Source organism: Zerene cesonia, chromosome 2, assembly GCF_012273895.1.
Source record: "Zerene cesonia ecotype Mississippi chromosome 2, Zerene_cesonia_1.1, whole genome shotgun sequence".
NCBI classification, from domain to species: Eukaryota; Metazoa; Arthropoda; class Insecta; order Lepidoptera; family Pieridae; genus Zerene; species Zerene cesonia.
This window is the reverse complement of record NC_052103.1, coordinates 3,759,993-3,786,269: the sequence shown is the minus strand read 5'-3', so window position 1 is coordinate 3,786,269 and position 26,277 is coordinate 3,759,993. Positions and strand designations below refer to the sequence as shown.

The 26,277-nt window shown below is 31.2% G+C and overlaps 4 protein-coding genes across 4 annotated transcripts in view; all 4 read left to right on the top strand.

Annotated features, from left to right (window-relative positions):
- Positions 1-6,915: 6,915 nt before the first annotated feature.
- LOC119835581 (fatty acid-binding protein 2-like) lies at positions 6,916-8,855 on the top strand. Its single transcript, XM_038360495.1, has 4 exons — positions 6,916-6,985; positions 7,368-7,537; positions 8,176-8,286; positions 8,799-8,855. The coding sequence occupies exons 1-4, from the start codon at positions 6,916-6,918 to the stop codon at positions 8,853-8,855; spliced, it is 408 nt and encodes a 135-aa protein (XP_038216423.1).
- Positions 8,856-13,670: 4,815 nt separating this feature from the next.
- LOC119835571 (fatty acid-binding protein 2-like) lies at positions 13,671-16,406 on the top strand. Its single transcript, XM_038360482.1, has 4 exons — positions 13,671-13,740; positions 14,889-15,058; positions 15,577-15,687; positions 16,350-16,406. The coding sequence occupies exons 1-4, from the start codon at positions 13,671-13,673 to the stop codon at positions 16,404-16,406; spliced, it is 408 nt and encodes a 135-aa protein (XP_038216410.1).
- A 3,236-nt stretch (positions 16,407-19,642) lies between these two features.
- On the top strand, positions 19,643-21,790 carry LOC119835562 (fatty acid-binding protein 2-like). Its single transcript, XM_038360471.1, has 4 exons — positions 19,643-19,712; positions 20,702-20,877; positions 21,278-21,388; positions 21,734-21,790. The coding sequence occupies exons 1-4, from the start codon at positions 19,643-19,645 to the stop codon at positions 21,788-21,790; spliced, it is 414 nt and encodes a 137-aa protein (XP_038216399.1).
- Positions 21,791-25,162: 3,372 nt separating this feature from the next.
- The window catches only part of LOC119835553 (fatty acid-binding protein 2-like), a 2,802-nt gene continuing 1,687 nt past the window's right edge, over positions 25,163-26,277 (top strand). Inside the window, exons 1-2 of the mRNA XM_038360459.1 lie at positions 25,163-25,232; positions 25,804-25,979. Coding sequence (XP_038216387.1) covers positions 25,163-25,232; positions 25,804-25,979 — 246 coding nt within the window. The remainder of the gene's footprint in view (positions 25,233-25,803; positions 25,980-26,277) is intronic.

Here is a 26,277-nt window from a genome sequence, read left to right as displayed (position 1 = left end):
TAAAATGTCATAATGTAAAATTTGGATCGACATATTTTAGGATTTGTAGTACCTAAAAGCAATTTTAGCAAATATTTTCATATCTTAACAATTTTATAATAGTAAAGCACTTATAACAGTCCTTTATATGTTCTGAGTAATTTTGAATGTATTTTTCCTTAAAGAATGATAAAGAAAACTTATCAAAAAACTCATAAAAACTTCGTTATATCTATAAATTATAAGTTGTAACATAATATCACATACAATAACACCTCACCTTAATTTATTACAGCGTGTGGATAAAAATACAAATTACAACGAAAGGAAAAATTTTGCTGATAAAATGTATTTTTTTGACCGAATTATTTGTTTGGGAGAGCAATAATTTGTGTGTAATTAAGAAACACCGATGGTTCGCCTGATGATAAGCGATCACCACTGCCCTTGAAAATTTGCAAAGATGGGCCGCTGCAAGTGAGTTGCCCGCTTTTATGGGATCCTTTAACCCTTTAAGGAAAGAATGGGAATAATGGAATGCATTGTGCAGGCTGAACAAAATGATACACACACACACAATCGGCTTGCGTTGCGCCAAGAGCCAAGCGAGTTATTTAGCGAGTAACTCAGCAACATGATTCTTTTTATGTCACAGCGGGCAACTAAGCTAGTGGTTCGCCTGATGGTAAGCGACCACTACCGCCCATGAACATACTCAGAGGTAGTGCCTATGCGAATGTCCGCTTTTATGGGGTAAGGGTTTTGGAAAGGATTGACGACTGTACGTACGTTAAACTCAAATTCATTTAAATTTGAGTTTTAACTCCTCATAACTAGAATGTGACTTGTTTAATGTACCAAATGAACTGAATGAACCCAACATGATGGAATTCTATATTTTAACGACGAATTTTCTGTGAGCAATAGTTTAGAGAAATTTTTAAAGGTCACCAAAGTCAATGTGCCCAAAATCAAAGGACCAATGGACTCTTAGTACGACCACCGTAGCACAGCAAGTAGCAAGAATGCGAGCCATTTGATTCTAGGCATTTAGCAGACCGTCGAATGTTCTCGAATCTTCTAAATTACTCTTTTACTGGGAAACTAACGATGATGCAAATTACATTTAAATTATGTATTATGTTATCTGTGATTTAAATAGCCATTATTTTAGTTGTGCATTCATAAAAATAATGAAATATATTTGTGTAAAACGATGAGCAAAAGATTTGCTCGTTATAAATATTAAGGAGTCTTTATAATTTTCATGAAGCAAAGTTTCATAATAATGTCCGACAAAATACATAACAGTAATTTATATGTTGTGATCAACAATTTATAAATTAAATTTATTATTTTGTGCCATTACTGCTTAGCCAAGAATGATATTACCACAAATAATATAATAGTATACTAGATATTACTATGATAACTGGGGATCAATAAACGATATTTAGTGAAATTACTATTATTATTTGTCTATTATAAAAGAATAATAAGTTTCTCGACATTATCAATAATTAATCTTAAAGATATCGGACTTGAACCTTTAATGTTGTATTCTTATTAATATAATTAGCTGTATACGTAGCTCTAAGATTAAATGATGGAAAAAACCAATTGAATTTCTTATGCAGATATAAATCCTTCATGGCTTTACGATTAGAAAATTAGTAGATGCTAAAATCAGGACAACATGATGTATACAATGCAAAATAACCTGTGAAATAGACTGTGTGAAATAGCAGTCGTGTTTTTGTTTTCAAAAGTATGTTTTTAGTACGACGATATAGATCAGAATCACATCAGAATCCAGAAGATACGTGGTGTATACGTATATTGTATAAGTGATGTTTAGCGGTTTTAAAGCTTCACCTGTATAATCCCTAGTAATATTATAATTGCGAAAGTAACTCTGTTTGTTTGTCTGTCTGTTACGCTTTCACGCCTAAACCCCAGAACCGATTGTTATAAAATTTGGTATGAAGATAGAACTGAACTTTGGAAAGGACCTAGGATACTTTTTATCGTGAAAAAAGGCTAGAAAGGGTTGACAGAGGGGATGAAAGTTTGTATGAAAGTTCGTTATTGTCAAACCGATTTTGATGAAACTTGGTATGAACCGATTTTGATGAAGCTAAACGTGGGAAAGAACAAACCATACTTTTTAATGCGAAGAAAATACTCCTTACCATGTCGCGCGATATAAGTGAATTCTACGCGGGCGAAGCCGCAGGCGAAACCTAGTTCTATATGATAAATTTAGACTCGATGTTGATAGATTACGGATTAGATAATTAGATTATCCAGTGTACAACACACTTATGAAGGATCGGTGACAATACGATATTTTATGAGTGAAGTTTATTATCCTAAGAAGCGCCGGGAACAAATTATTTGCAAACGTATACTCTATATAAGAGCAAGTAAGATAATTTAGTTTATTCAACCATTAAAGCATGTTTTTAGTTTCAATTATATTTATTTATGTATAGAGCATAAGTTATTATTTATGTGATAGATGATTAGCTTCTTAAGCAGAGATAAAGCATAATAGCAAAGCTAAAAAGGAGAAAACTAAAGAATACATCTTATGTACCTACGTCACGATATTAGCAAATAATATTAATTATTGTAAGTATGATTATTTATTTTGCTGCTGTTTTGATAAGCACCTAGCTAATCTGTTAACGTTGATAAAGTTTAAGGTTATCATTTATTACAAAGATTGTTGTATCATGAAATGCAGTGCATCGATTTTGACTTTGTAGTAATGTCCACGTGTGCGTGATAAAGTTCATAAAACATATATATATATATATAGTCGAGTTGTTGCCCTATATACTGAATTACAAAAAACAAGATCTGCATTTTACTATAATAACTAATTGTCAACAGAAATTACTTCATACACAGACATTTTCATAGTAAAAATATCCTATAGTAATTTGTATGTGGTAGTCGAGCACGCTTCGGCACGAAAAGGGCCAGCTCGCACCGGGGAAGTTCCACACCTCCATACAAGACCGGCGTGAAATTGTATTCTGCTGTGTTTCGTTCGGTGACTGGAGAAGCCGGAGGCCTATTTCCTTCTCCTAGCCCTTCCTAGTCCATTCCGTTTTTCCAGTCATCAATCCTCTCCTTATCCCTTATGCAGCGCATTCTCAGAGGTCTGCAAATGTTCGTGGACGGTGGTGATCCTCTACCATAAGGCGAACCACCAGCTCAGTTGCTCGCTAAGACATAATAAAACGTCGTGACCCACTTGTCCTCCTGGATTCGCCCTTGCTTACAGATTTACTAACTGCTTGCTGTTATGACATCCCACACTGCAAATGTATTTTAAAACAATATTTCAAAAATAAAACAATCCGCAAGTTATCGCAAATAACAATAAATCGTTAGATATAAGCTAATAAATAATATGAAATGCACATAGTAGGCAATAAATGATGATAACATAAAAAGGTAACTGCAATAGATATCATTGTATCGTTTTAATTTATTATCCCTAATATAAAACAGGTGTACCTATGTACCTGTATTATATTACTTTTATCTACTGAAATTTTTCCAATTACCCTCAATATCGGGATAAAATTTGCCTAAGAGTTATTCCAGTTGTCCAGCTGTCTACGTACCAAATTTCATTGCAATCGGTTCAGTAGTTTTTGGGTGAAAGAGCAACAAACACACACACATCCTTACAAACTTTCGCATTAATAATATTAGTAGGATATTAGTTAGATAAGATCATAAAGCTAAGCTAGTTTGTATGTTATCATCGGCAATCATGGCCAATGATCATATGGAGAGGCGTAAGGTCGATTGAAAACATTTCTTCGCCTGTTTCTCTTTTCACAAATGGATTGCCGACTTTAAATTGAAATGTAAGGATTGACGAAGGATTTTTCCTTCCGGCCTGGGCCTCCGTGTTACAAAGCCCATTTATTGAGGAAAGCTGTCACACTAATATTATTCATATAAAAGTCTTGTAATAAGTAATTGTCCGTCAATCACGCTGAAACTGCTGAACGAATTTTAGTGAAATTTGCTATAAAGACAGAATATAAGTTTACTTAGGTGAGATAGGATACTTTTTATCGCGATAAAATGTTACATTATTATTAAATGAAAAAAAGCCCAGATTAACTATTGCATGCGGACGAATTCGCAGGCGAAAGCTAGCTAATACACTATATATTATTTGTTATAATAATTTATTATTATCACTACATAGTATAAAACAAAGTCGCTTTCTCTGTCCCTATGTCCCCATGTATGCTTAAATCTTAAAAACTAAACATCGGATTTTCATGGGTATTTTTTTAATAGGTAGAGTGGTTCAAAAGGAAGGTTTTTATGTATAATAACATCTATTAAACTACACCGACTTAACACGTGCGAAACCGCGGGCAAAGGCTATTTAGTTATAATTCTTTCGAAGTGTCCTATCAACGTGTACAGCACACGTATTATAGTATTATCAACCAAAGGTTTAATGAAAACCTCTCATCGCATTTAACGTTAGTTTGTTTTTTTTTCTGTCACAGATAATATAATATTTATACGTTCTGTTAAGCTTTTATTTCCACATTAATCTGTACATCGCCTGAGTTATTCTAGAATAAAAGCACACGTTTGTGAGTTTAGAGGAACGTTAAACTTATATCCGTAAAATTTATCAATGAAATAAAACCGTATTTACAAAACTAATATTCGCTCGAAAATAGTTCAACCTATATAAAAGAATATATATTTTTTAATTTGATGTTTAACGAGACTGAAAATACTTTTTGTGAAATTTTCTCTAAATTTAGTTGACATTAATGATTTTTCCTGTTCTGACTTGACTGTTCCCAGTCCATTCCTTAATTCCCGCCATTAATACTTTCCTTAAGAGTATACCCTTTAAAAGCATCCGCATCCGCATTTACAGTGCTCCTAGCTCTGCAAATCTTCTATATAAAATTAAAGTAGTATTATAGTTTAAACATCAAATTATTTTCTTACATTCTATAATGATTCTATAGTTTTACGGGACTTGTTTGACAATGACAATGACCACAATTTGAATTATCGAAAACTTTCTAAGATAAGGTGTTCGTATCATGTAATAAGACCAAAATAAATAGGTACAGTTTACACGATACTTTTGGGTGACTAAGCACATACACAGTCATCACGAGTGAATCATCTTTTATCTACTATATTATTATAAGTATTAAATGATAATAGATGGCCTGATTATGATTTAATTAGTATAGTAAAATACGTTATAATATATTTTTTCGCTCTAAACAGACTTCTGGTCTGGCAGCTTTAAGCAGATCTACGCTGACGATTAAAAAACTTATTGAATATTACATAATAGATAAATATTTTTAATAATTAATCCACTCTAAGTACAGAATTAAATACCTGAATATATTTAAAACTCCTTTAACCGAAAAAGCCGGAGGTTCAGAATAATCATATTGTCATCATAGAAAACGGCTTTTAAGTTGATCTAAAGCCCTCCTAAAAGAATATCGGCCACTGTAATTTGAGATTTGTATGTATATGTATGAAATCTAACTATAACAATTTCAAATAATAAAACGTAATACATAGCTGTGAATCTTTACGAAGTTAGCATGCGTTTATTAGTTTCTGAGTTAAACCATTTCAAACATTAAAATTTATAAGAAATTAACAAATACCTATCCTCCGGGTAATATTTACATGAATATTTTAAAACTCAGGTATATACGTTAGATTTATCTTATAATGTGGACTACAAGAGCTGATGAAGATGTTCTCACACATATTTATAAAATCAATGAATGAGCGGTCTCGGCTTCTGTATCGGCTCTGTGAATATACTGTAACTGTGTAATATCGAAATGTGCCCGCACGCACACATTCACACATTTTATCGCTTAGAAATGAGAATAAGAGATAGAGAAAAGAATTGTCAAAACAAGTCATTATTAAACGATATTGGTTAAAGAATAAATCGAATACACAATGATTTCCCATATTCAAGCATAGTTTGCTTTCTTATTTTGTTGTCTAACTATTGTTGCTTTGTAACATAAGGCTGCTTTTTGTACAGGCATTGAGCGTTTCATTACGTTGTTTCTAGTATAAGTGTTGCTTGTTTCATTATTGTAAAATGAAGCATATAAATAAAATGCGTTTCATTTGTTAAAGGAAAGCTCACGCTTTACTTTTTTATATCAGTCTAGCACTAAACTTAACTTATGGTTACTATCTATCCCAAATCGAATATTACATATTGATCATAATGAGATATTGATCATAATCTATCTCTATAGTCTATAACCAAATTTTATACAGATCCCAAAAGAGGATTTTGCATGAAAGGGTAACATTCATACATCCTTACTAATTTTCGCGTTTATGTACGTACTAGCTTTTTCCCGCGGCTTTCAAATAAAATTCTTAAACAAAATAAACATCCTTCTTGATGAAATAATTCCATAAAAATCCTACCTGTACTTTTAAGATCTAAGCATAGATACAAACATGTATTAGATACATACATAGAGGCAGAAGCGAAATGAGACTTTGCTTTATACTATGTAGTAAAAGTATCTGTCAGGAATAAAATTAAATACAAATAAACGGTTGAAACCTCAAAGTATTACACTTCCTTATTCCAATTTTGATAATTATGTCAGAATTATATTAATAGCCTTTCGAATCGTATCACAGCAGTGATTATGATTTTTGATCTTTTTGTCATTATTCTTTGATTACAGTAGTTATCTTGAGTTAAAAAGTGATAAAACAACAGATTACGATAGAAGTTTTTCATATATACACAATAAGTTACTCACTCCTCATTTATAGCTATATAAGACAGTGAAATTAGCGCATCTTTTAATTCCTCTTAAGACTTTTAGTTAATTCTACATATTAAACATAGCAATGGCTTACGTTGGCAAAACCTATATCGTAGACCGAACAGAAAACTTTGACGAGTTCGTCAGAAGTCTAAGTAAGTATTTATCAAATACATACATTTTTGGGTTGAGTTTAAGTAACTATTTTTGGACGAAAAAATTTTAACCCTATATTCACGGTTCTATTGAAAGTGGGGGTTATTGAATAGATCATGTTATTTAAAGCATTGGGAGATGTTTCATATATCGCAAATCTTATAACATGATGTAGAATTCAGCTCATTGCAATAATATATACTTACGGTTGAGATAATTTATTCTGCCAAACTATACAGAACAACATAGCGTTGTCTAAAATAAACTATATAGCTATTAATAAAAATATTTTAACTTCATAGATAGTTATTTTTGATAGAACATGAAATTGTATTTTATTATTTTTATTTTTAAACTATTTACACTTTCTACGATTTTCAGAGATTCCAGAAGACTTAACCAATTTGATTATTAAAAGCAAAACGAAACAAACATTAGAAAAAAATGGAGACGACTACGTTCTGACATCGGTTTATAATGATGAAAGGACTGTGGTTGCGAATTTTAAAAGCGGCGTCGAGATTGACGAAAAAGTTGGTCCCAAGGGTATGGTGAGTATAATCACAGATAACATTATCCTATACTAGAAGTATTATATAAAAACTAGCAAACCCGGCGAACTCCGTTTCGCCACCAGATGGCTTCGTTTTTCCCGCTTTTGTGTTGAAATTTTTCCTGAATTTTCTTTGCTATAAACCTCACGGAGCCCGAGACCTTTCCAACGAATGCAAAACCGTGGAAAACGGTTCGTGCGTTTTGGAGTTATAGCGTCAGGAAGGAAAACCCGACTTATTATTATATAGTAAGATATATAGCTTATTTTGTACAAGTTTGAAAAAGATGCATCGATATTTGATTTATCTTGTACGGGTTAGCCAGGGTTCGTAGTGTAAGTTAATGTGCTAACTAATAATTATAAGTAATTAATATATAGATGTATTTAATTTGAAGATTTCCTAATGTATTGTAGTAATATATTTAGAAAATGCTTTTTCTTAATAACTATTTACTATTTATCATTTAGTATTTAATTATATTAATTCGGGATTTCACTGAGTAAATATATTATAGTACATAGGTGTACTTAAATTTCAACAATATTTATGAATGCTGAAGAGAAAAGTACTTTCAGCTATAATTATTTAAAACAAATTGCTTCTGGGGTCTAACATGAAGACTATATTTTCAGGCTAAGACGACTTATACCATAGAAGGCGATAAGTTAACACAGGTGCAAAAATTCGAAGATGGTAATATCATTACATATGTAAGAGAATATTACCCTGATAAACTCGTTGCGGTAAGTTTATATAATTTTTTTATAAAATAAAACTTCGTCAGAATTTACAACATTTCAAATTTTAAGAGCATTTCTTTTTACATTTAATTAAAAATAAATTAAAGTGTACCTAAATTTTTTGCTTTTTAATATATTGAGGATTTCATTTAACTTTTTGAGTTAACAATGATTTGTTATTATGTTAAAATTACATAAACGCCGTGCTTCATGGGAATACATTTTTTCCTATGCTTGTTTAGATTTAGAACATTTGGCAAAGGGCACATCTTTAATCTACCGTATATATGACGTCATAACACCATTTTCAGTTTTAATTTATTTATGTTAAAATATACAATAAAGAAATTAGATTGAATATTTGTGGTACTTCCCCGGTGCGAGCTGGTCCAATTCGTGCCGAAGCGTGCTCGACAACCACATACATTTGATTTGATTTGATATATCAATTTATAGAATGGATCGGTAATTTTGTGTTAATTCGTGTATATTAACAGACCAATAATATTTTACAGACGATCACCGCCAACTTCTGGCCCGGCACCGCCAAGAGGTTTTACGTCGCCCAATAAATTATTTAACAACATGTTCTCCATTTTAAAAAAAATTATTTGTACCTATTACTAATTATTAAATTGCTGTATATAATATTGGTTGTATTCTTTTTAGTACCTATACCATTCAATAAAGGGCCCAAAGGGCCGCGCGTTACACTATAAACAGTTTATTTCATTTTAGAAAACTATGTGTACTTCTTTTGGCATACGAGTAGATATTATATAAAACAACGACCAACTTATAAAGTGTTCACATACCTCGCAAGTAGGTACAATGATACATGAAATGAAAGAACACAGCAATGAAATAAGATAAAAGATTCTATAGTATCCTCGATTATATTTTAAATTAATGTTACTAATTACAAATTTAATTTCTGCCAGGATGTTTTCGGGCAAAGAAAAAAATTTAAATCTACTCATATTTGGTAATTGGAAGGTTTTATATAAAGCAAATTAAAAAATTAACGTAGAATATAAAATTTAGACCGGTTTTCATTTAAATTTCCTAATTAAATATCACTTACGACGAAATTATGTTGAGATTTCTCTTTACCAGTTTTCACTAATAATTCAGATTCGGCTAATAGATTTTTAACGTTGTGTTAAGATAAAACCTAGCCAAGTTAAATCTTAAGCTTAATTTTATCGTAAATGATATCAAATTAGTATGTGTAAATTATTCTACATTCAATTTAAAATGTCATATTTTTAGTTAAGAAACAGTTGATAATGATTAAACAAAAACAAGAGTTATATTTTAATTTATATTGACTATTTTCTGTTTACTAACTTGGTGCTCATTTATTTCTTGAATTTATGCTGCATAGTTTTCTTTTTGGTGCCGTACTATGCATACTTTTGAACACATAAATAATAGAGCGCATTGTTTATTCAGTTTATCTGCAAATGACTAAGTCGACCCGTTACAACAATCGCAGTCAGTTGTACTCACTAAAAAGATTTCGACGTACTCCCCAGTCCGGAGGGTAAATCGAGCGCTTAGATTGATTAATTTACCTCACAATTATAATAAATTGACTTATACAAGGCTTGATTTGAATTCTTCAAAAGTGTCTCTAAGAGACACCGAAAATAACAAACACAGTACAAGCGAGTGAAAAATCTAGGTACGAATTTGATGATCATCTGTTCACACATAATGAAGTATGAAGTTTTAAGCCTCTTATGTATGTATATAACTGGTAATGCATATGTAAATATGGCATAGAGAAGTGCAAACAACACGCCACCGTGCGATACTCCAATAGACACCATACTAAAATAATATTAGGAATAAGTCAGCTCGGACTTATACAAGTGTAACAAAAACTGCCGCTAATAAACTTACCATGATATGTAAAGATCTATCGATTTATTTCGTTCGTATAATTCTATAATTTGTACACACCGAACATTCGTTTTGGATTTGTTGAAATTGTTGTCATTTGGTTATATTGTAACATTCCACAATACATCAGGGACGTGGACGTTCACTAAGCGGCTCAACGGAACACAGTAGGGTTTTTTTAGTCGGTAGGCATCCGACATAACCCACGGCTCCTTTCCCCCGGCAGCCGTGTGTAACTATGTATGGTTTCCCCACTCAAAAAAAAGACGTCGGAGCCCTTATATATATAGACCTATAAATTTTTCTCTCAGCACATAAAAATTATCATTAAAGGGATGGTTACGATGCGCTCGATTAAAAACGTTATGATTAATTGTTGATAACATAATATCTGATTATATCTGTTGCCTTGTTACAGATAATCAAAATAAGAAATGGATGACTTGATTGGAAATTTAAATTTGTTTTTGTTGTATACATAAGCATTTTAATTAATCACAAATTTAATTAGCTAACGATTGAATACAATATTTTATCGTGCGGCAAATGTATGGACCATTATTGATAATTTCTATTTTAAATTTATATTATAGTTAATGAACCTCATTTTCCAATTCGTTTTTTATACATTACCCATTAATTAAATAATTCACCTATAAATTTTTTGGCTCCGAAGTGTATATTTTTATACTGAAAGCTAAAAATCTAGTTTAATACATGTATTTAGTTTTTATATGTCTTTTTTAGATTCTAAACCTTTCTGACGTATTAAAAAAAACAGTTTAAAATAAAATATCTTTATTGTATATAAATTAAATATGTACATTTCTTTAAATAAATTATATACCTAAAAATCGTCGTTAATGAAGATATTAATTTTAAGAAAACAAAATAGGCACTAGCCCCAATTTTGTTTTTAAAATAAAAGTTCACCAGAACTGAGTACTTTAGAAAAAAAAAATATTGTAATAGTTGAAATAATTTACATAGATTCTGTGTCAAATAACGAATTAAGCGGGTATTAATAAATATTGTAAATGAATAAATTTTGTACTAACCTAACCTGTCTCACACTCACCAAAATGTAACCTATAGAACACCGCCTGCACGCCATCTCGTCACGGGATTGATTGATTGATTAATCAATTACTTTACAGTGAGCGTGGTCACGCTCCGTGGTCAGTCTCTCCGTGACCACGCTCGCTGTAAATTGTTCGAAACGTCGGATTAATAATATAATGAATAAATCGCGTTTCAAATCCGCTTAAAAGTCTTTAATTTCTAAGAAATGATTGTTGATTATACGTTTGACATATCTTTCTTTTGAATCTAAAGCCAAGGCATCTATTTTCTCCAACCGTGAAGTGATAGTAATACTCAAACACGACCGAACTTAGATTGAGATTAGCGAGCTTTACGCGAGTCTTTTACAGAATTTCTAGGTTTTGCAGCCAGGTGGGTGTTTGATTTAATAAACCGGATATGAACCCTCATGGCAGGCCTGTAAACTTGCACTGGGAACATATATGGGCTGGGGATGACGATGTGACTCATAAATATTACCTCATCCTATTTTAAATATATTTATCTCATATCTTAATATGGCGATAAATATAATTTTGATTAATTTACTCACTACACGGACTGCTAATGATGATGATGACTCATAAATATTATAATTCCTCACCCATATATTAATCGCTTTTTTAAATTAATTGTTTTGGCTAATTGAATAAAAAAAATATCACACAAAACACCTCCTTTAGGTTAACCTCCGATAGGATCTGACTCAAAAGTTTATTAACAAGCTTCGTACGAAATTTCAAGTAATGGAAGTTACATGGATTGCTGGCTATCTTTGAGAATGGTAGATACAACGTCTTGTAATCCGTGTAATGTAAAACGTATTATAATAGTAGGTAATAAACGTGTAATATTAGACTGTTTAGCAGCGGTGATGTTACCACAGGACGTCTAGTTCTTCGTAATTCTTTAAGAATAATATAGGATTTTTATTACAAAGCAAACAGATTCTATTCCGCGAAGATGGAATTTAGCAGACATTTTTTAAATAGTATAAATTATTAAACGTTTCAGCATTAGTTAGAGTTAAATACAACTTATTTTATTAGATAGTACCACAGATAACATAATACTATGATAATACTTTCGCCAACAACCAAACTTTTAACTTTCGCCAAACACCAACGCAAATAAACACAAATAAATTTATAATTATATTTCTCAAATGAAAAATGCTCACAGCCATTCTTCCGACTTCGCTGGTTTCGATGGCGATTTGGATAGAATTAATTAAAAGAATAAATTTAAAATTAAATGTATAAGTTCAGAGAGCCTACGAAAGCTTTCAATTTTTATCTTAATTGTTACAGATAAATAAAATAAAAATGATATACAACTCCAACAGCCAATGAGAGCTTGGCAAACATTGTACTACCTGAAAGGCATGCTTTGTTGATTTATAAAAATTTCAAAATCGGAACTCCCGATGAGGAACTCCAAGTGTCCAGCTACACATAAATAGAAATTATGTCTGATGGGTAATTTTTTGTAGACATATAATATTCCAGTTCTCGAACATTTACGTCTAAAATTCACGCATAGGAGATCGCGGGCAATAGCTAGTATTAAAATATAATAGCAACTTTAACATATTTTATAACATACCTACGCTTATCGTGAGTTTACACAAGAAATAGTTTCTAGATCAGTAACATAACACAACATTATAGACTACTGGTGAGTACTAAATACTAATGGGTAAAATGGTTCACCAGGAGACCTGTTTATAACGATAGAGAACTATAAAATAGCCCTCAACACTATGCTGTGCCTCTTGTCAGCTTATACAGTAATTTATTTAATTTGTTATGTAATGTAAGTGTAGTATCTATATGTGTGTTAGATGTCATCGATAAATACAATTTATAAGAGACACCCTCAAGGAAATGAACGGAGGCCCTTATTCCTTTCGTTACCCTTCCCAGTCCTTTCCTTTGTTCCTCTCAGCAATTCTTTCTTTACCTTGTCCATTTAAAGTGAGTAAATCATTTGTAAAGGCGTAAGGTCGTTATATTCATGGGCGGTGGTAGGACTTACCATCTAGAAAGGCTTGCCACTAAAATTTTATGTGCAAATACTTATGTAAACAAATAAACAAAAGTGGAGTAAACAAATCCTGAATTTGTCTAATTTTGATAGTTATTTCTGAAAAATATAAATAGCTTTTAGGATCGTGTCATAGCAGTGATTATGATTGGTGATCTGTTTGTAATAATGTTCGATTACAGAAATTATCTTGAGTGAAGAAGTGATAAAACAACATATTATGATAAAAGATTTTTTATATATACTCAAGAAGTTACTGAAATTACACCTGTTGCAACATAAGAGAGTGGAATAAGTACACCTCTTAATTTCTCTTGAGATTCTCTTGTGAAGAGTATCGATTAATTGCAATGGCGTACGTTGGAAAAACCTACATTGTGGATAGAACCGAAAATTTTGAAGAATTTGTCAAAAGTCTAAGTAAGTATTTATTCAATATTTTTTCAGGTTAAGTATTATTTTTAGATATAAAGAGTGTTCATAAATTTATTTGTATATGTTAACCAAATATCATGCGAAACCTTTTTAACCCCTTTCCTGTGTGGTGAGATTTGGTGAGAACTAATTCATACTTCTCTCCACGTCTCCCAATCTGTTTGAGATATTTTAATTTTTGTAGTGTTAGTGTAAAATAAAAACAAAATTCTGTACTTTTATATAAGGCTTTATAACTAGTATCTCTACTTAATATTATAAGTGCGAAAGTAACTCTGTCTGCCTGTCTGTCAGTCTGTTACGCTTTCACGCCTAAACCACTGAACCACCAATTTTTTTGTATTTTGGTATGAAGGTAGAACTGAACATGAGAAACGACATAGGATAATTTTTATCTCGAAAAAAAAATGGTACAAGGAGTTGAAATATGAAGATGAAAGCGATATAATCTAGTCTACTATATTTTAGTAAAAATGAGATGAAGTGAGTCATCTCAATCCCCCTCCGCTCTTCAAATGCCCCAAATAATGAATGGTTGTCCCCTTATTACAAGAAGAATATTTTTTTCTGAAATTATGATACTTATTATTTTCGATATTTTTTGTTTTTTGTTATCTTTATTTTTACTATTATGCTTTATGTGTTTGATCTGCACTCACATTGTAAAGAGAAGTTTTAGGATTTCATCGTATGCTGTTGACTCGATAATTTCAAAAAATAATTTCGAAAATTCTTTCATCAATAGACAATAAACATCATTAGATTTATTTGACTATTATAAGTTATATAGGTTAATAGTTCTCATGTGTTCTAACTACATAGCATGTTAGTTTTGTTAAGACTTGATATTATATTATTACACTAGCGGCCCGCTCCGGCTTCGCCCGCGGTACATATATAGCCTTCCTTAATAAATGGGCTATCTAACACTGAAAGAAATTTTTAAAATCGGACCAGTAGTTCCTGATATTGGTACGTTCAAACAAACAAACAATAAACTCTTGAGCTTGAAAATTATAAATTTAATCGATATTTTCCATTTAGCTATGAAATCTTAAAAACAGCCATTAGTGAGACAGATTTAACTATGATTTATTATGCTTATAAATATTTATACTTTTTATGATTTTCAGAAATTCCAGATGATTTAGCCAATATGATTCTTAAAAGCAAAACGAAACAAACATTACAAAAAAATGGAGACGATTACATTCTCACAACCATTTTTAATGATCAAAGGACTGTAATTGCGAATTTTAAAAACGGCATCGAGTTCGAAGATACTGGTGGCCCCAAGGGTGCTGTGAGTAATATTTAATTTGTAAAAATACATCGCTTATTTCGTACAATTGTTTAAACTCTCACTTATTGTGTAAAGAACAGACGAAGAGATAAATTAATTGATTTGTTTTTTAATTTATCTGTAATAGTACCTAATTACGATAAATTAGATAAGGCTTTAATGATGTCATCTACACATACAGTTACTGTGAGTCAACCACAGCAGATGCTTATATAGCGTCTTGTTTTATAGGATTTATTATTATATCTCATACAATATCGCCAGTCCTCGGAATTTAATTTAATGTGTAAGGAAGTGTACTTCATTTGAATGTTGGTTTCACGTGCATTTTTCCTAATGTATAAAACTTTAGGAAATATTTTTTTCTGAACGCAGTCAAAATAGCAACAAAATCTATTTCGTTAGCGTTTTCATTCAGGTTTTACACAAAGTAAATAAATATACATTTATAAACGCTGAAACGAAAATATTATTTTAAAAAAATAACTTCAGAGGTCTAATATCACGATTTTTTTCAGACTAAGACGATTTTTACCGTAGAAGGTAATAAGGTTACACAAGTGCAGAAGTTCGAAGATGGTGATATCATTACATTTGTAAGAGAATATTATCCTGATAAACTCGAAGTGGTAAGCTCACACAATCTTTATTTATATCAAAACTAAAAGTTGACTGATTGACTAACATAGTAATCTATCAACGCAAAGCCCAAACCACTGGACAGATCGAGCTGAAATTTGGCTTGCATATGTATTAATTATTCCAGTTGTCCAGTTGTCTACGTACCAAATTTCATTGCAATCAATTTAGTAGTTTTTGCGTGAAAGAGCAACAAACACACACACACATCCTTACAAACTTTCGCATTTATAATATTAGTAGGATTCATTCGTCATAATTTAACCACCCTCGTTAGTACACTTGAAAATCAACATAATAACACCAATAATATTAATTATAGACATCCGATCAAATCATACATAAAAAATTGAGTATTTAAATTTCACGAAAGATATACATATCTTTTCATTGATTTCTACTTACTTAAGCCATCATTACAAACTGTTTTAACACGTATTGTTTTTACTGAATGAGAATGAGTTGATTGATTGATTGATTGATTGATTGATAACTCTTTATATGCACCAAAACAAGAGAACACGAACACTTAACGCAATTACGTGCAAAAATGCGGCCTTATCGTAACAATAAACTGATAAATTAATTAATAGGATGAATCGGCAATTTTGTGTTAATTCGTGGATATTCATTAAGAATTTATATTTTACAGACGATCACTGGCACCTGCTGGCCCGGCACCGCGAAGAGATATTATGTCGCCAAATAAATTTTTAACGACATGCTTTTGAAACTATTTCGTTGTTTCTACTATGAATTATTAAATTTCTATAAATAAAAAATTCATTTGTTGTTATTTCTTGTAGCACCTATACTATTTAATAAAAGGCCAAAATAGTAATATAAATAGGTATCGTTTTACGTCTTTGATAATAAAAGCTTCTTTAGCAGATAACTAAACAACATTGTGTATACCTATGTATATGTCTGAAATAAAATTTGAGCCGTAAAGTATAAGAAACGTGTGTCCGATTTCTAAAGTAAAATGACAATGCACTGAATATACCACACAGAACAAATAAAACATGTGTTTGATGTGAGAAGTGATTATGGTGTAAAACAATAACTGATAAGACCTCCTAAGAAGAAGAAAGCTTCACAAAAGCTTTTTTATGTTTAAGCTAGTAATATAGTTTCATTTGCAACGCTTATTCCCAATCTATATACAAATGAAAACAATATTGACCTTGGCTATTTAATGCTGATCGTAATTGCCCTCTACATAATTTAATTGAAACGAATGCTTAAACAGTTATCACAGATTAAAAACTTCAAACGAACGAAACGAAAATATACCCAGAATAACAAAATGGCTACGACGGAACACCTGTATGAGGAGTATGGCGAGTCTTGTTTATTTGTTTGTTTTTCTTCCACGTCGCAAAAGCGATTTTGTAACTGATAAATAAATAGTATAATGCCTAATCAAAGAATTGTCAATAAAATAAAGAAGGGGTCGACCAATTCGTGAATTGGTCCAGCTCGCACCGGGGAAGTACCACACCCCCACAGAAAACCCGCGTTAAATAATGTGTTTCGTACGGTGAGTGGGGGAGGCAGAGGCTCATATCCTTTTGAAACGACTGGGAGGGGTAAAGCCCTCCCAGTCCTTTCCTTTATTCTCATCCATCTTTTTTTAATCCCTTACCAATTTAAAGTCGGTAATACATTTCTAGAGGCGTAAGGTCCGCATTTGACCTTACGCCTCTACAAATGTTCATGGGCGGTGGTAGCACTTACCATCAGGCGACCCAGCAGCTCCATCTAATGGCATAAAAAAGTTTCTTATGGAAGGTAAAACACACCACGGGCGAAACGATTGTAGATAATAAATGGTAAATATAAAATAATCTATAGCATTTTTACAATTATAATAATACTCACTCACCCATTGAGACGAACAGTTTCGTCAAACTCGACGCCGCTATTAAAACTCAAAGCCATAGGCATGTCATCTCCATTTTTCTAATTTTTTGTTGGTTTTGCTTTTAATAATCATATCGGCTATATTTCTGAAAATTTATTTTAATTAGTCATATAGCAAACACTTATTTAGTCGTTTAATTTAAAAACGTTTCATTTAAAACCTTTTAATTCGCAATATAAAAAAAAAACAGAAAAAAAATAAAATATTATTCCTAAACCTCAGCTCCTTTAAAATTAAAACCAAACGATTTCCCGCATCTGCAAAACGTGTCTCGTTTGCTGTTAACCCTTAACAGGTTTGCTGGTGACCCGAATATCAGAAAGAAGAAATAAAATGAACCATGTCCGTATATAGTTAATATTTATTAATGTCATCATCTATTGAAGACAACGTAAAACCATAAAAGTCTAATTTCCTCTTTTCAAAATGCAACGATGTCATTTTAAATCGTCAATCGGTTAAAAAGGGTCCATTTGAAAGTTTATATAAAATGATTGTCACATCAAAATATTTAGTCAACACAGTTATATTTTGAAATATTTATTATACTTTATACCGTTATACATACTTTTGTTGAATAATCTCAATCATAAAGGACCCATCGTATGAAACACATTTAATGATAACATCAACATATACATATCACGATCAAGTTAATTATATATTTTTTTAGAGAAATTTACGAATAAACAGGCGAAAATTACGAATATTCATTTTTATATGTCATACATATTTCAGCATTTCACTTTATTTTCAAGATCCAAGCCTCATTTAAAGTCATAAAACCTCAAGCTAAAAGACCTATCCAAGTATACTAAGCGAGCGAGGGTCGGTCGCTATTTAGTTTTAATCCCCACAAAACACGTCTGTCGATTGAGAAACCACGGAGTCAGAAGTATACGAATATTAGAAACAAAAACTGATCATTCACATTAATTATCTAATTATAAGAATAAATCATATGCTTAATTTAAGTTAAAAACGGTATTGAATAAATACTTACTTAGACTTAACGAATGCTTCATATTTTCCAGTCTGATCACGATATGACAATGTACGCCATTGTTAGATTTAATCATTAACTGATTCTACTAGAAAGTCTTGCGAGAAATAAAAAGCACCTGCACCTATTCCACTCTATTATATTGCTTCGAATATACCTTGATTAGCCAATAAAATCTGCTTTCGTAATCTGTTCATTTATCACTTCTATGTTGAAGATTACTTAAGGAAAAGATCGTTCTTAATTTTTTGCTTCCTTTATCCCTGTTTAGAACTTACCAAGGGGAGGAGGAGGACTTAGCTATATATTTTTTTTTATGTTCAAGCGTTGTCATGATATATGAGAACGCGGTTGTCTGGCCATCTTTGGCGAACTCTTTGTAACATCCTGGGTAAGCAAATAGCAGAACGCCACTCACAGTATGCATAAGATGACAAGTTTTAACATGCTATTTAGTATTAGGAAAAATTTGTATGTTAATATGACTTAATTTTCATTAATTATTTTTTAATTCAATGCATGCTTATTAAAGCTTTTTTGTGTCAGCTTATTTTATTATTTTGCTATGTATGTATTTTTTTATTAACTCCTCTACTAATAAAATCATCAAAATTAAGCAGTTTATAAGTTTATCCAATACAAACAAGCAAACATATAAAACCTCTTGTTTATATTCATTTACATACGCAGATATTTGGATATATAAATATTATTATGAAACTTTATAGTAGAAAGATTACATTTATAAAAACCCATGCTGGTTTCTATAAATTTAATCGTTTTTAAATTCGTAAGTTCTAGACAGTTTTGACAGGGAACAGGGAAAAAAGAAAAAAATTGAGAATGATCTTTTCCTTAAGTAATCTTCAGCATAGAAGTGATAAATGAACAGATTACGATAGCGGATTTTATTGGTTATTCAAGGTGAATTCGAAGCAATATAACATAGTGGAATAGGTGCAGCTTTCAATTTCTCGCAAGACTTTCCAGTAGAATCTACTCAATAAATCTAACAATGGCGTACATTGGCAAAACCTATGTTGAGGTCAGATCGGAAAATATTGAAGCGTTCGTTAAGAGTCTGAGTAAGTATTTCTTCAATGCTGGTTTCAGATTAACTTTAATTAATATGATTAGTGCACATTTGTCTCCGTCCTATTTTTTCTGTGTGTTAATTTTTCTCTGTTTAATTGTTTTATTTTATAATTGTGTATCGTGTTTTTAATGTGTTCTTTTAATAAACGTCTAATCGATCTATCTATATATCTAAAATACATTTTAATTAATTTAAATAAATTGAATATTGGTAATTTTCATCTGATTATAAATTTCTCTAAAAATAGGTAATTAACTTTTAGTGATATCTTTATGGTGATACTTTCATTGTATGTATTCATTTGATCCTTTATGATTGAGATTATTTTACAATTTTCATTTTAATGATAGCATTTTAACAAATATGTATAGAGAATACAGATGCATATTAAAATTAGTCTTATTTCGGTAAGATGCTGTAAATTACATTAAATGATACTGTGACATTCGTTTTATGTCAACTTTAATGAACCTTTAAGATTTTTACGGAGCGAAAAAATATTTTCACTTAAGGGATACTATTAAATGACATCGTTACAAAATACGAAAGTGAAAACGTTGTCTTTAATTGATATGTTTACGCTGTCTTTAATTGATATGTTTAATATATATTATATACGGATATACTTAATTTTATTCCCATTTTCTGACATTCGGGTCACCAACCTTAACAGGTTTGTAGATGTAGAAACTTTTGGTTTTATTTTTTAAGGAAGCTGATGTTCAGGAATAATTTTTCATTTTCTGTATTTTTTTAATACTGCCGAGTAAAAGTTTTTAAATTTAACGATTTCGTTATAATATGTGTTTGTTATATGACTAATCAAAATTCAGACAATGATCTGCAGATTGTTAATTTTCACAACATCGGACAACTTAATCCCAGCTTTTTCTTATTTGTATATATATTTTATAATTTATGACCTGTTCTAATTTCAGATAATTGATTTTTTATATTTAAAATGCCTGTAATTTTCAGAAATACCAGACAATGTAGCTGATATGATTATTAAAAGCAAATCCAAACAAAAATTGGAAAAAAATGGAGATGATTACGTACTTACGTCACATTTAAATGAGATGCCTATGGTTGTGAGTTTTAAGAGCGGCGTCGAGTTTGACGAAAAAGTTGGTCCAAAAGGACAAGAGAGACAAGTGAGATTGAAATAATATTCAATTGTAAAACTAGCATAGATTATTTTATATTTACCATTATTAAGTACAACTTCTTAGCAATGCAAATGCAGTGATTGTTTTAAATAACTGGTTTAAATATAAAATGCCATCGTGAAGAAAGCTTAGGACATTCACACTACTCACATTAAAACATTGAATTTTCTCTTTTACAAATACTACTAAATAATTATGAAAATCAAAATCTCTTTAAATTTACGTGGTAAATAAAGAAAGCTTATAACAGATCGACAGTGGCGGGATCAATTTAATTTTATGGGTACTATTTAGCTATTAAATTGAATTAAGGACTTGTACAGACTAAATAAGTAAAAGTATGTTATAATGACAGAGAGAACTGATTTGATTATAACTTTTTCAGGCTAAAACCACTTTTACCGTCGATGGTAACAAGGTCACGCAAGTGCAAAAATTCTCAGATGGTAATATCATAACATTAGTTAGAGAATACGGTTCTGATAAACTTGAAATGGTAAGTTTACACAATTTTATAAAATACTTCAACAGATTTCTGTGAAAATAGTTTTTTTGGGCACATTTTATATATCATTTTTTCGGCTTTGTTTGTTTGTTAGAAGAAAAAAATGTTTGTTAGAAGAATTGCTTGATTTAAATTTGACTTAAAATCGTAATTTTGAAATCACTTTAAGTTTATTATTTATTAATATAATACAAGTGTTTTTTTTTTAATTATCGACACAAAAATTCAACTGCATGTATAATATATTTGAACATTCTTAATTGTGTGACAATCTCCTTCTTCCATTAATAATTCTATTATAATAGCGTGTATTAATTGATCTTCAATATTTTATAGACAATCACCACCAGCTCCTGCTCCGACACTGCCAAGAGGTATTATGTCGCCGAATAATTAATAAAATTAACTCGCACAACTATTTATTTGTTTTTATTTTTATGGATTAAATGACTTTGTAGCATCTTATCAGATGTATTTTATTTTATATAATACCTATGTCAATAAATAAAGGTGTATTCAAGTAGATGATCTTAACAGTTTATTTTAAAATGATAGTTTCGATGGCATGCACAATTAGTTAATTAGTAGTCTATAGAACTCCTGACAATTTTGATAAAGAATAGCCCAATGTTCAATTTTCTATTCGTATACTTCTTAGATTTACCGAACGTGAGAAAAATTACCGTCTCGATAGACCCCTATATATGTTCTGCTAAAAGTCAGGTCCAGATTAAAATTTTCTTGGATTTTAATTTATTTACCGAACAAAGCTATTGTGCACACTATCTCCAATTTATTCATCCTTGAAAGTGATCCGCTAAGCTCACATTGTTTGATCCTGGTGCGTTCCGTTGGAGATCTCAGGATCCCTGCTATTATGCTCTGAGTTTGGCCACCGAGGTGGTTTTAGTGGGTAGAAATCCCACATGCTCTACTTTTTCCCCAAAGCTAGAGTACCTTTTGAAGATTTCCTCCTCGTTAAAAAAAAACAAAGCTCACATTGTTTTAAACAAAATACATTAATGGATAATAGTCAATATTATCTATGCAATTCTTATTTATATAAATATTAAATATAATAAAATAAATATTCGATAAATAATAATCCGATAAATTCGTTAATTTTTTAAGTAAGTATGTCATTAATATCGATATGATCGGTTGGATTTTTTTTTAAAGATAAAAAATACAAATATATTTAAATTTTAGTTTCACAGCATTAAAACGCTTTATAAATGTAAACTTTATAAAGAATAGAAAACAATTGATCACGAGGCGGGATCCGAAGCTACAGGTGGGATCACAGATGTCCGTGAGGCTAGGTGTTGCTACGGTTTGACAAAAAGACGTATACTTTAAATGTTTTATTTTGGAGCAAGACCGTACGCTACATCGCAAATTCTTTCCAACTGCTAGACGACCAATTTTTTTAAACAAATATTACGTCTATCAAAGAGTCCTTTATATAAATATTATTCATCATCATCATCAGCCCATATGAGGTTTCAGGACATAATCCACCACGCTGGCCAAGTGCGGGTTGGCAGATGTCACATGTCGTCGAACTTTTGATTCTTTGACATGCCGGTTTCCTCACGATGTTTTAAGCAGTGGTGTTGTCCACATGTGCAGATAAATTTAAAAATCAATTTATTTCCTGCACGCTCGCTCCGGTCTCGATTTTGAAGTACGAGGTTCACACCATTGAGCCACCACTGCTATATAACATATTTTCTGAATCGGAACAAAAAGAAAATACATATGTATATATATATATATATATATATATATATATATATATATATATATATCTGACACTATTCAACATCATAAATGTGCCAACATGCCTTCATGCTTCACCTACGATATTATACGATGAAAATAATGTTGTGGTTGTTTTAAGTAGACTGCATTACTTAGCTTAGACTTCAGAATGAGCACTAGCTCTACCTTATCCACGAAGAATAACGATAATTACCGCCTAGTAAATTTAATAAATACATTTACTGGGGAGTCGAGCACCCTTCGCACGAATTGGGCCAGCTCGCACCGAGGAAGTACCACACCCCCACAGAAAATCGGCGTGAAATAGTGGTATGCCACTGTGATACGGTGAGAGGGGGAGCAGGAGGCCCGTTTCCTTTTCCTCACCTGTACGAATCCATTCCTTCTTTCGTTAGTTGTTAATCATTTCCTTTTCCCTTACCCAAAAAAAAGCGGGCAGCGCATTCGCAGAGGCACTACCTTTGCGAATGTTAATGGGCGGTGGTTATCGCTTACCATCAGGCAAACCACCAGCTCAGTTGCCCGCTATGACATAAAAAAAAAAAATACAAGCTTAGTTGATACAGTTAACTACATTGTTTCACTTTCTCTTGTACAGAGTTAACGTACGGAAACGATTTAATCCTAATCAGAATTATAAGATAAACTCATGAAATAGTTGTATTCCTTACGAGCTTTGCGTGCATAGCTTGAATTAAATCAGTCCACTTAAAGTGGGAATCAAAATCGAAAATAATTAAAGAAAATAAATTAGTCATACTACATACATACATGCTAACTAATGTCACAGAGGTGGGAAAAAACCATCTGTTAAAATAATGTTTATGAGTAATTGTTGATAATATAATCTCAGATAATGACTGTGGCCTTATTATAGATAATCAAAATAAGAACGTTGATTGGAAATTAAAATAATCTTTAATTGCTTAGTATTTACATATGCATTATAAATATTCACTATGGTTCTATAAAATATTCGATTTCAAAGATTTAAACTTAAACTTAATATAATATTAATAACCTCATTTATTTAGAAATTAAAAACTTTTTACAGCGAGCGTGGTCACGGGGAGACTCACGGGGGTAAAGTGTTCGAAACGTCGGGTTAACAATATAATGAATAAATCGCGTTTAAAATCCGTTAAAAAGTTTTTTATTTCTAAATGTATAATACTCGCGTAAAATCAAACACAAGAAAATACAACCTCGTTAATTTCAGACCATGTCATAAAATTTTATGTTGTAACAGAATAAAGTGTGAAGTCCCAACACTTGAAAGAAAAAAAACCAGGGTGAAAAGATATTTAATCCCGATTTTTAATTTCTTAAGTTACAACACTGCTAATAGAGAGTAAAAAAAAAATACTTGAGTTTTATAGCATTGATATGCTTTATAAAAATGAAATTTATCTACTGATGAAATCATCAAAACTGAGTAGTTCTCGAGTTTATCTAATACAAGCAAACAAATAAAAATCTAAAATCATTTCTTTTTATACGCAGATATCTACTATATAAAAATAAGTCGGGTTTTCCTTCCTGACGCTATAACTCCAGAACGCAGGAACCGATTTCCACGGTTTTGCATTCGTTGGAAAGATCTTGGGCTCCGTGAGGTTTATAGCAAAGAAAATTCAGGAAAAATTTGAACAAAAAAGCGGGAAAATAATTTTTCACATACAGCCATCTGGTGGCGAAACGGAGTTCGCCGGGTTTGCTAGTTTGTATATATATATAAATATTATTATGAGACTTTACAGTAGAAAGTTTACACATTTTTGACAGGGAACTCTAAAAAAAGCAAAAAATTAAGAATGATCTTTTCCTTAAGTAATCTTCACCATAGAAGTGATAAATTAACAGATTACGATAGCGATTGATTATTCAGGGTAAATTCGAAGCAATATATTGTAGTGGAATAGGTGCAGCTTTCAATTTCTCGCAAGACTTTCCAGTAGAATCTACTCAATAAATCTAACAATGGCGTACATTGGCAAAACCTATGTTGAGGTCCGATCGGAAAATCTTGAAGCGCTCGTTAAGAGTCTGAGTAAGTATTAATTCGATACTGTTTTTAGTTTTACTTAAATTAACCATACGCTTTATCCAATATAATTAATTCATTGTAAGCTGAGTTCTAAAAGGACGAAACTTTTTCAATTAATAGCAAATGTTTAACTTTTGTTTTGAATATTTGTACATCTCTGACTCCGTTGTTTCTCAACCGATAGACATGTTTTTTGTATTCGATATAGTCCCAATTTAATATTTGGAGTGATAGCTTCCAACCGTGGGGATGAAAACTAAATACCTACCGACCGACCCTTGCTCCCAAAGTATCCTTGAGTAGGTCTATTAGCTAGATGTTTCATGGTTTTAAATGAGGGTTGGATATTGGAACTAAAGGGCGTGAAATGCTAAAATATGTATGACATATGAAAATGTATAGGCATTCGAAATTTTCACCTATAATTTCTATAAAAGTATAAGTAAATAAGTGTTTCTTATATGACTAATTGCTAATTTTCACAACAATGCATTATATGTGTATGTATTTGTATATTCCATTTTTTAATTTCGGATAATTGACTTTTTATATTTAAGCTGCATATAATTTTCAGAAATACCAGACAATGTAGCCGATAGGATTGTTAATAGCAAACACAAACAAAAATTGGAAAAAAATGGAGATGATTACGTTCTTACGTCACATTTGAATGAGATGCCTATGGTTGTGAGTTTTAAGAGCGGCGTCGAGTTTGACGAAAATGTTGGTCCAAAAGGACAAGAGAGACAAGTGAGATTGAAATAATTTTCAATTGTAAAACTAGCATAGATTATTTTATATTTACCATTATTAAGTACAACTTCTTAGCGTTGCAAATGGTATTATTAGTCTTAGGACATTCACACTTAATATATTAAAATATTGAATTTTCTCTTTTACAAAAACTACTACATAACAATGAAAATTGCATCAAAATCTCTTACGCGGTAAATAAAGAAAGCTTGTAACAGATAGACAGGGGCGGGACCAATTTCATTTTATGTGTACTATTGGGTTAATAAATTAAATTAAAGTAATAAACAGATTA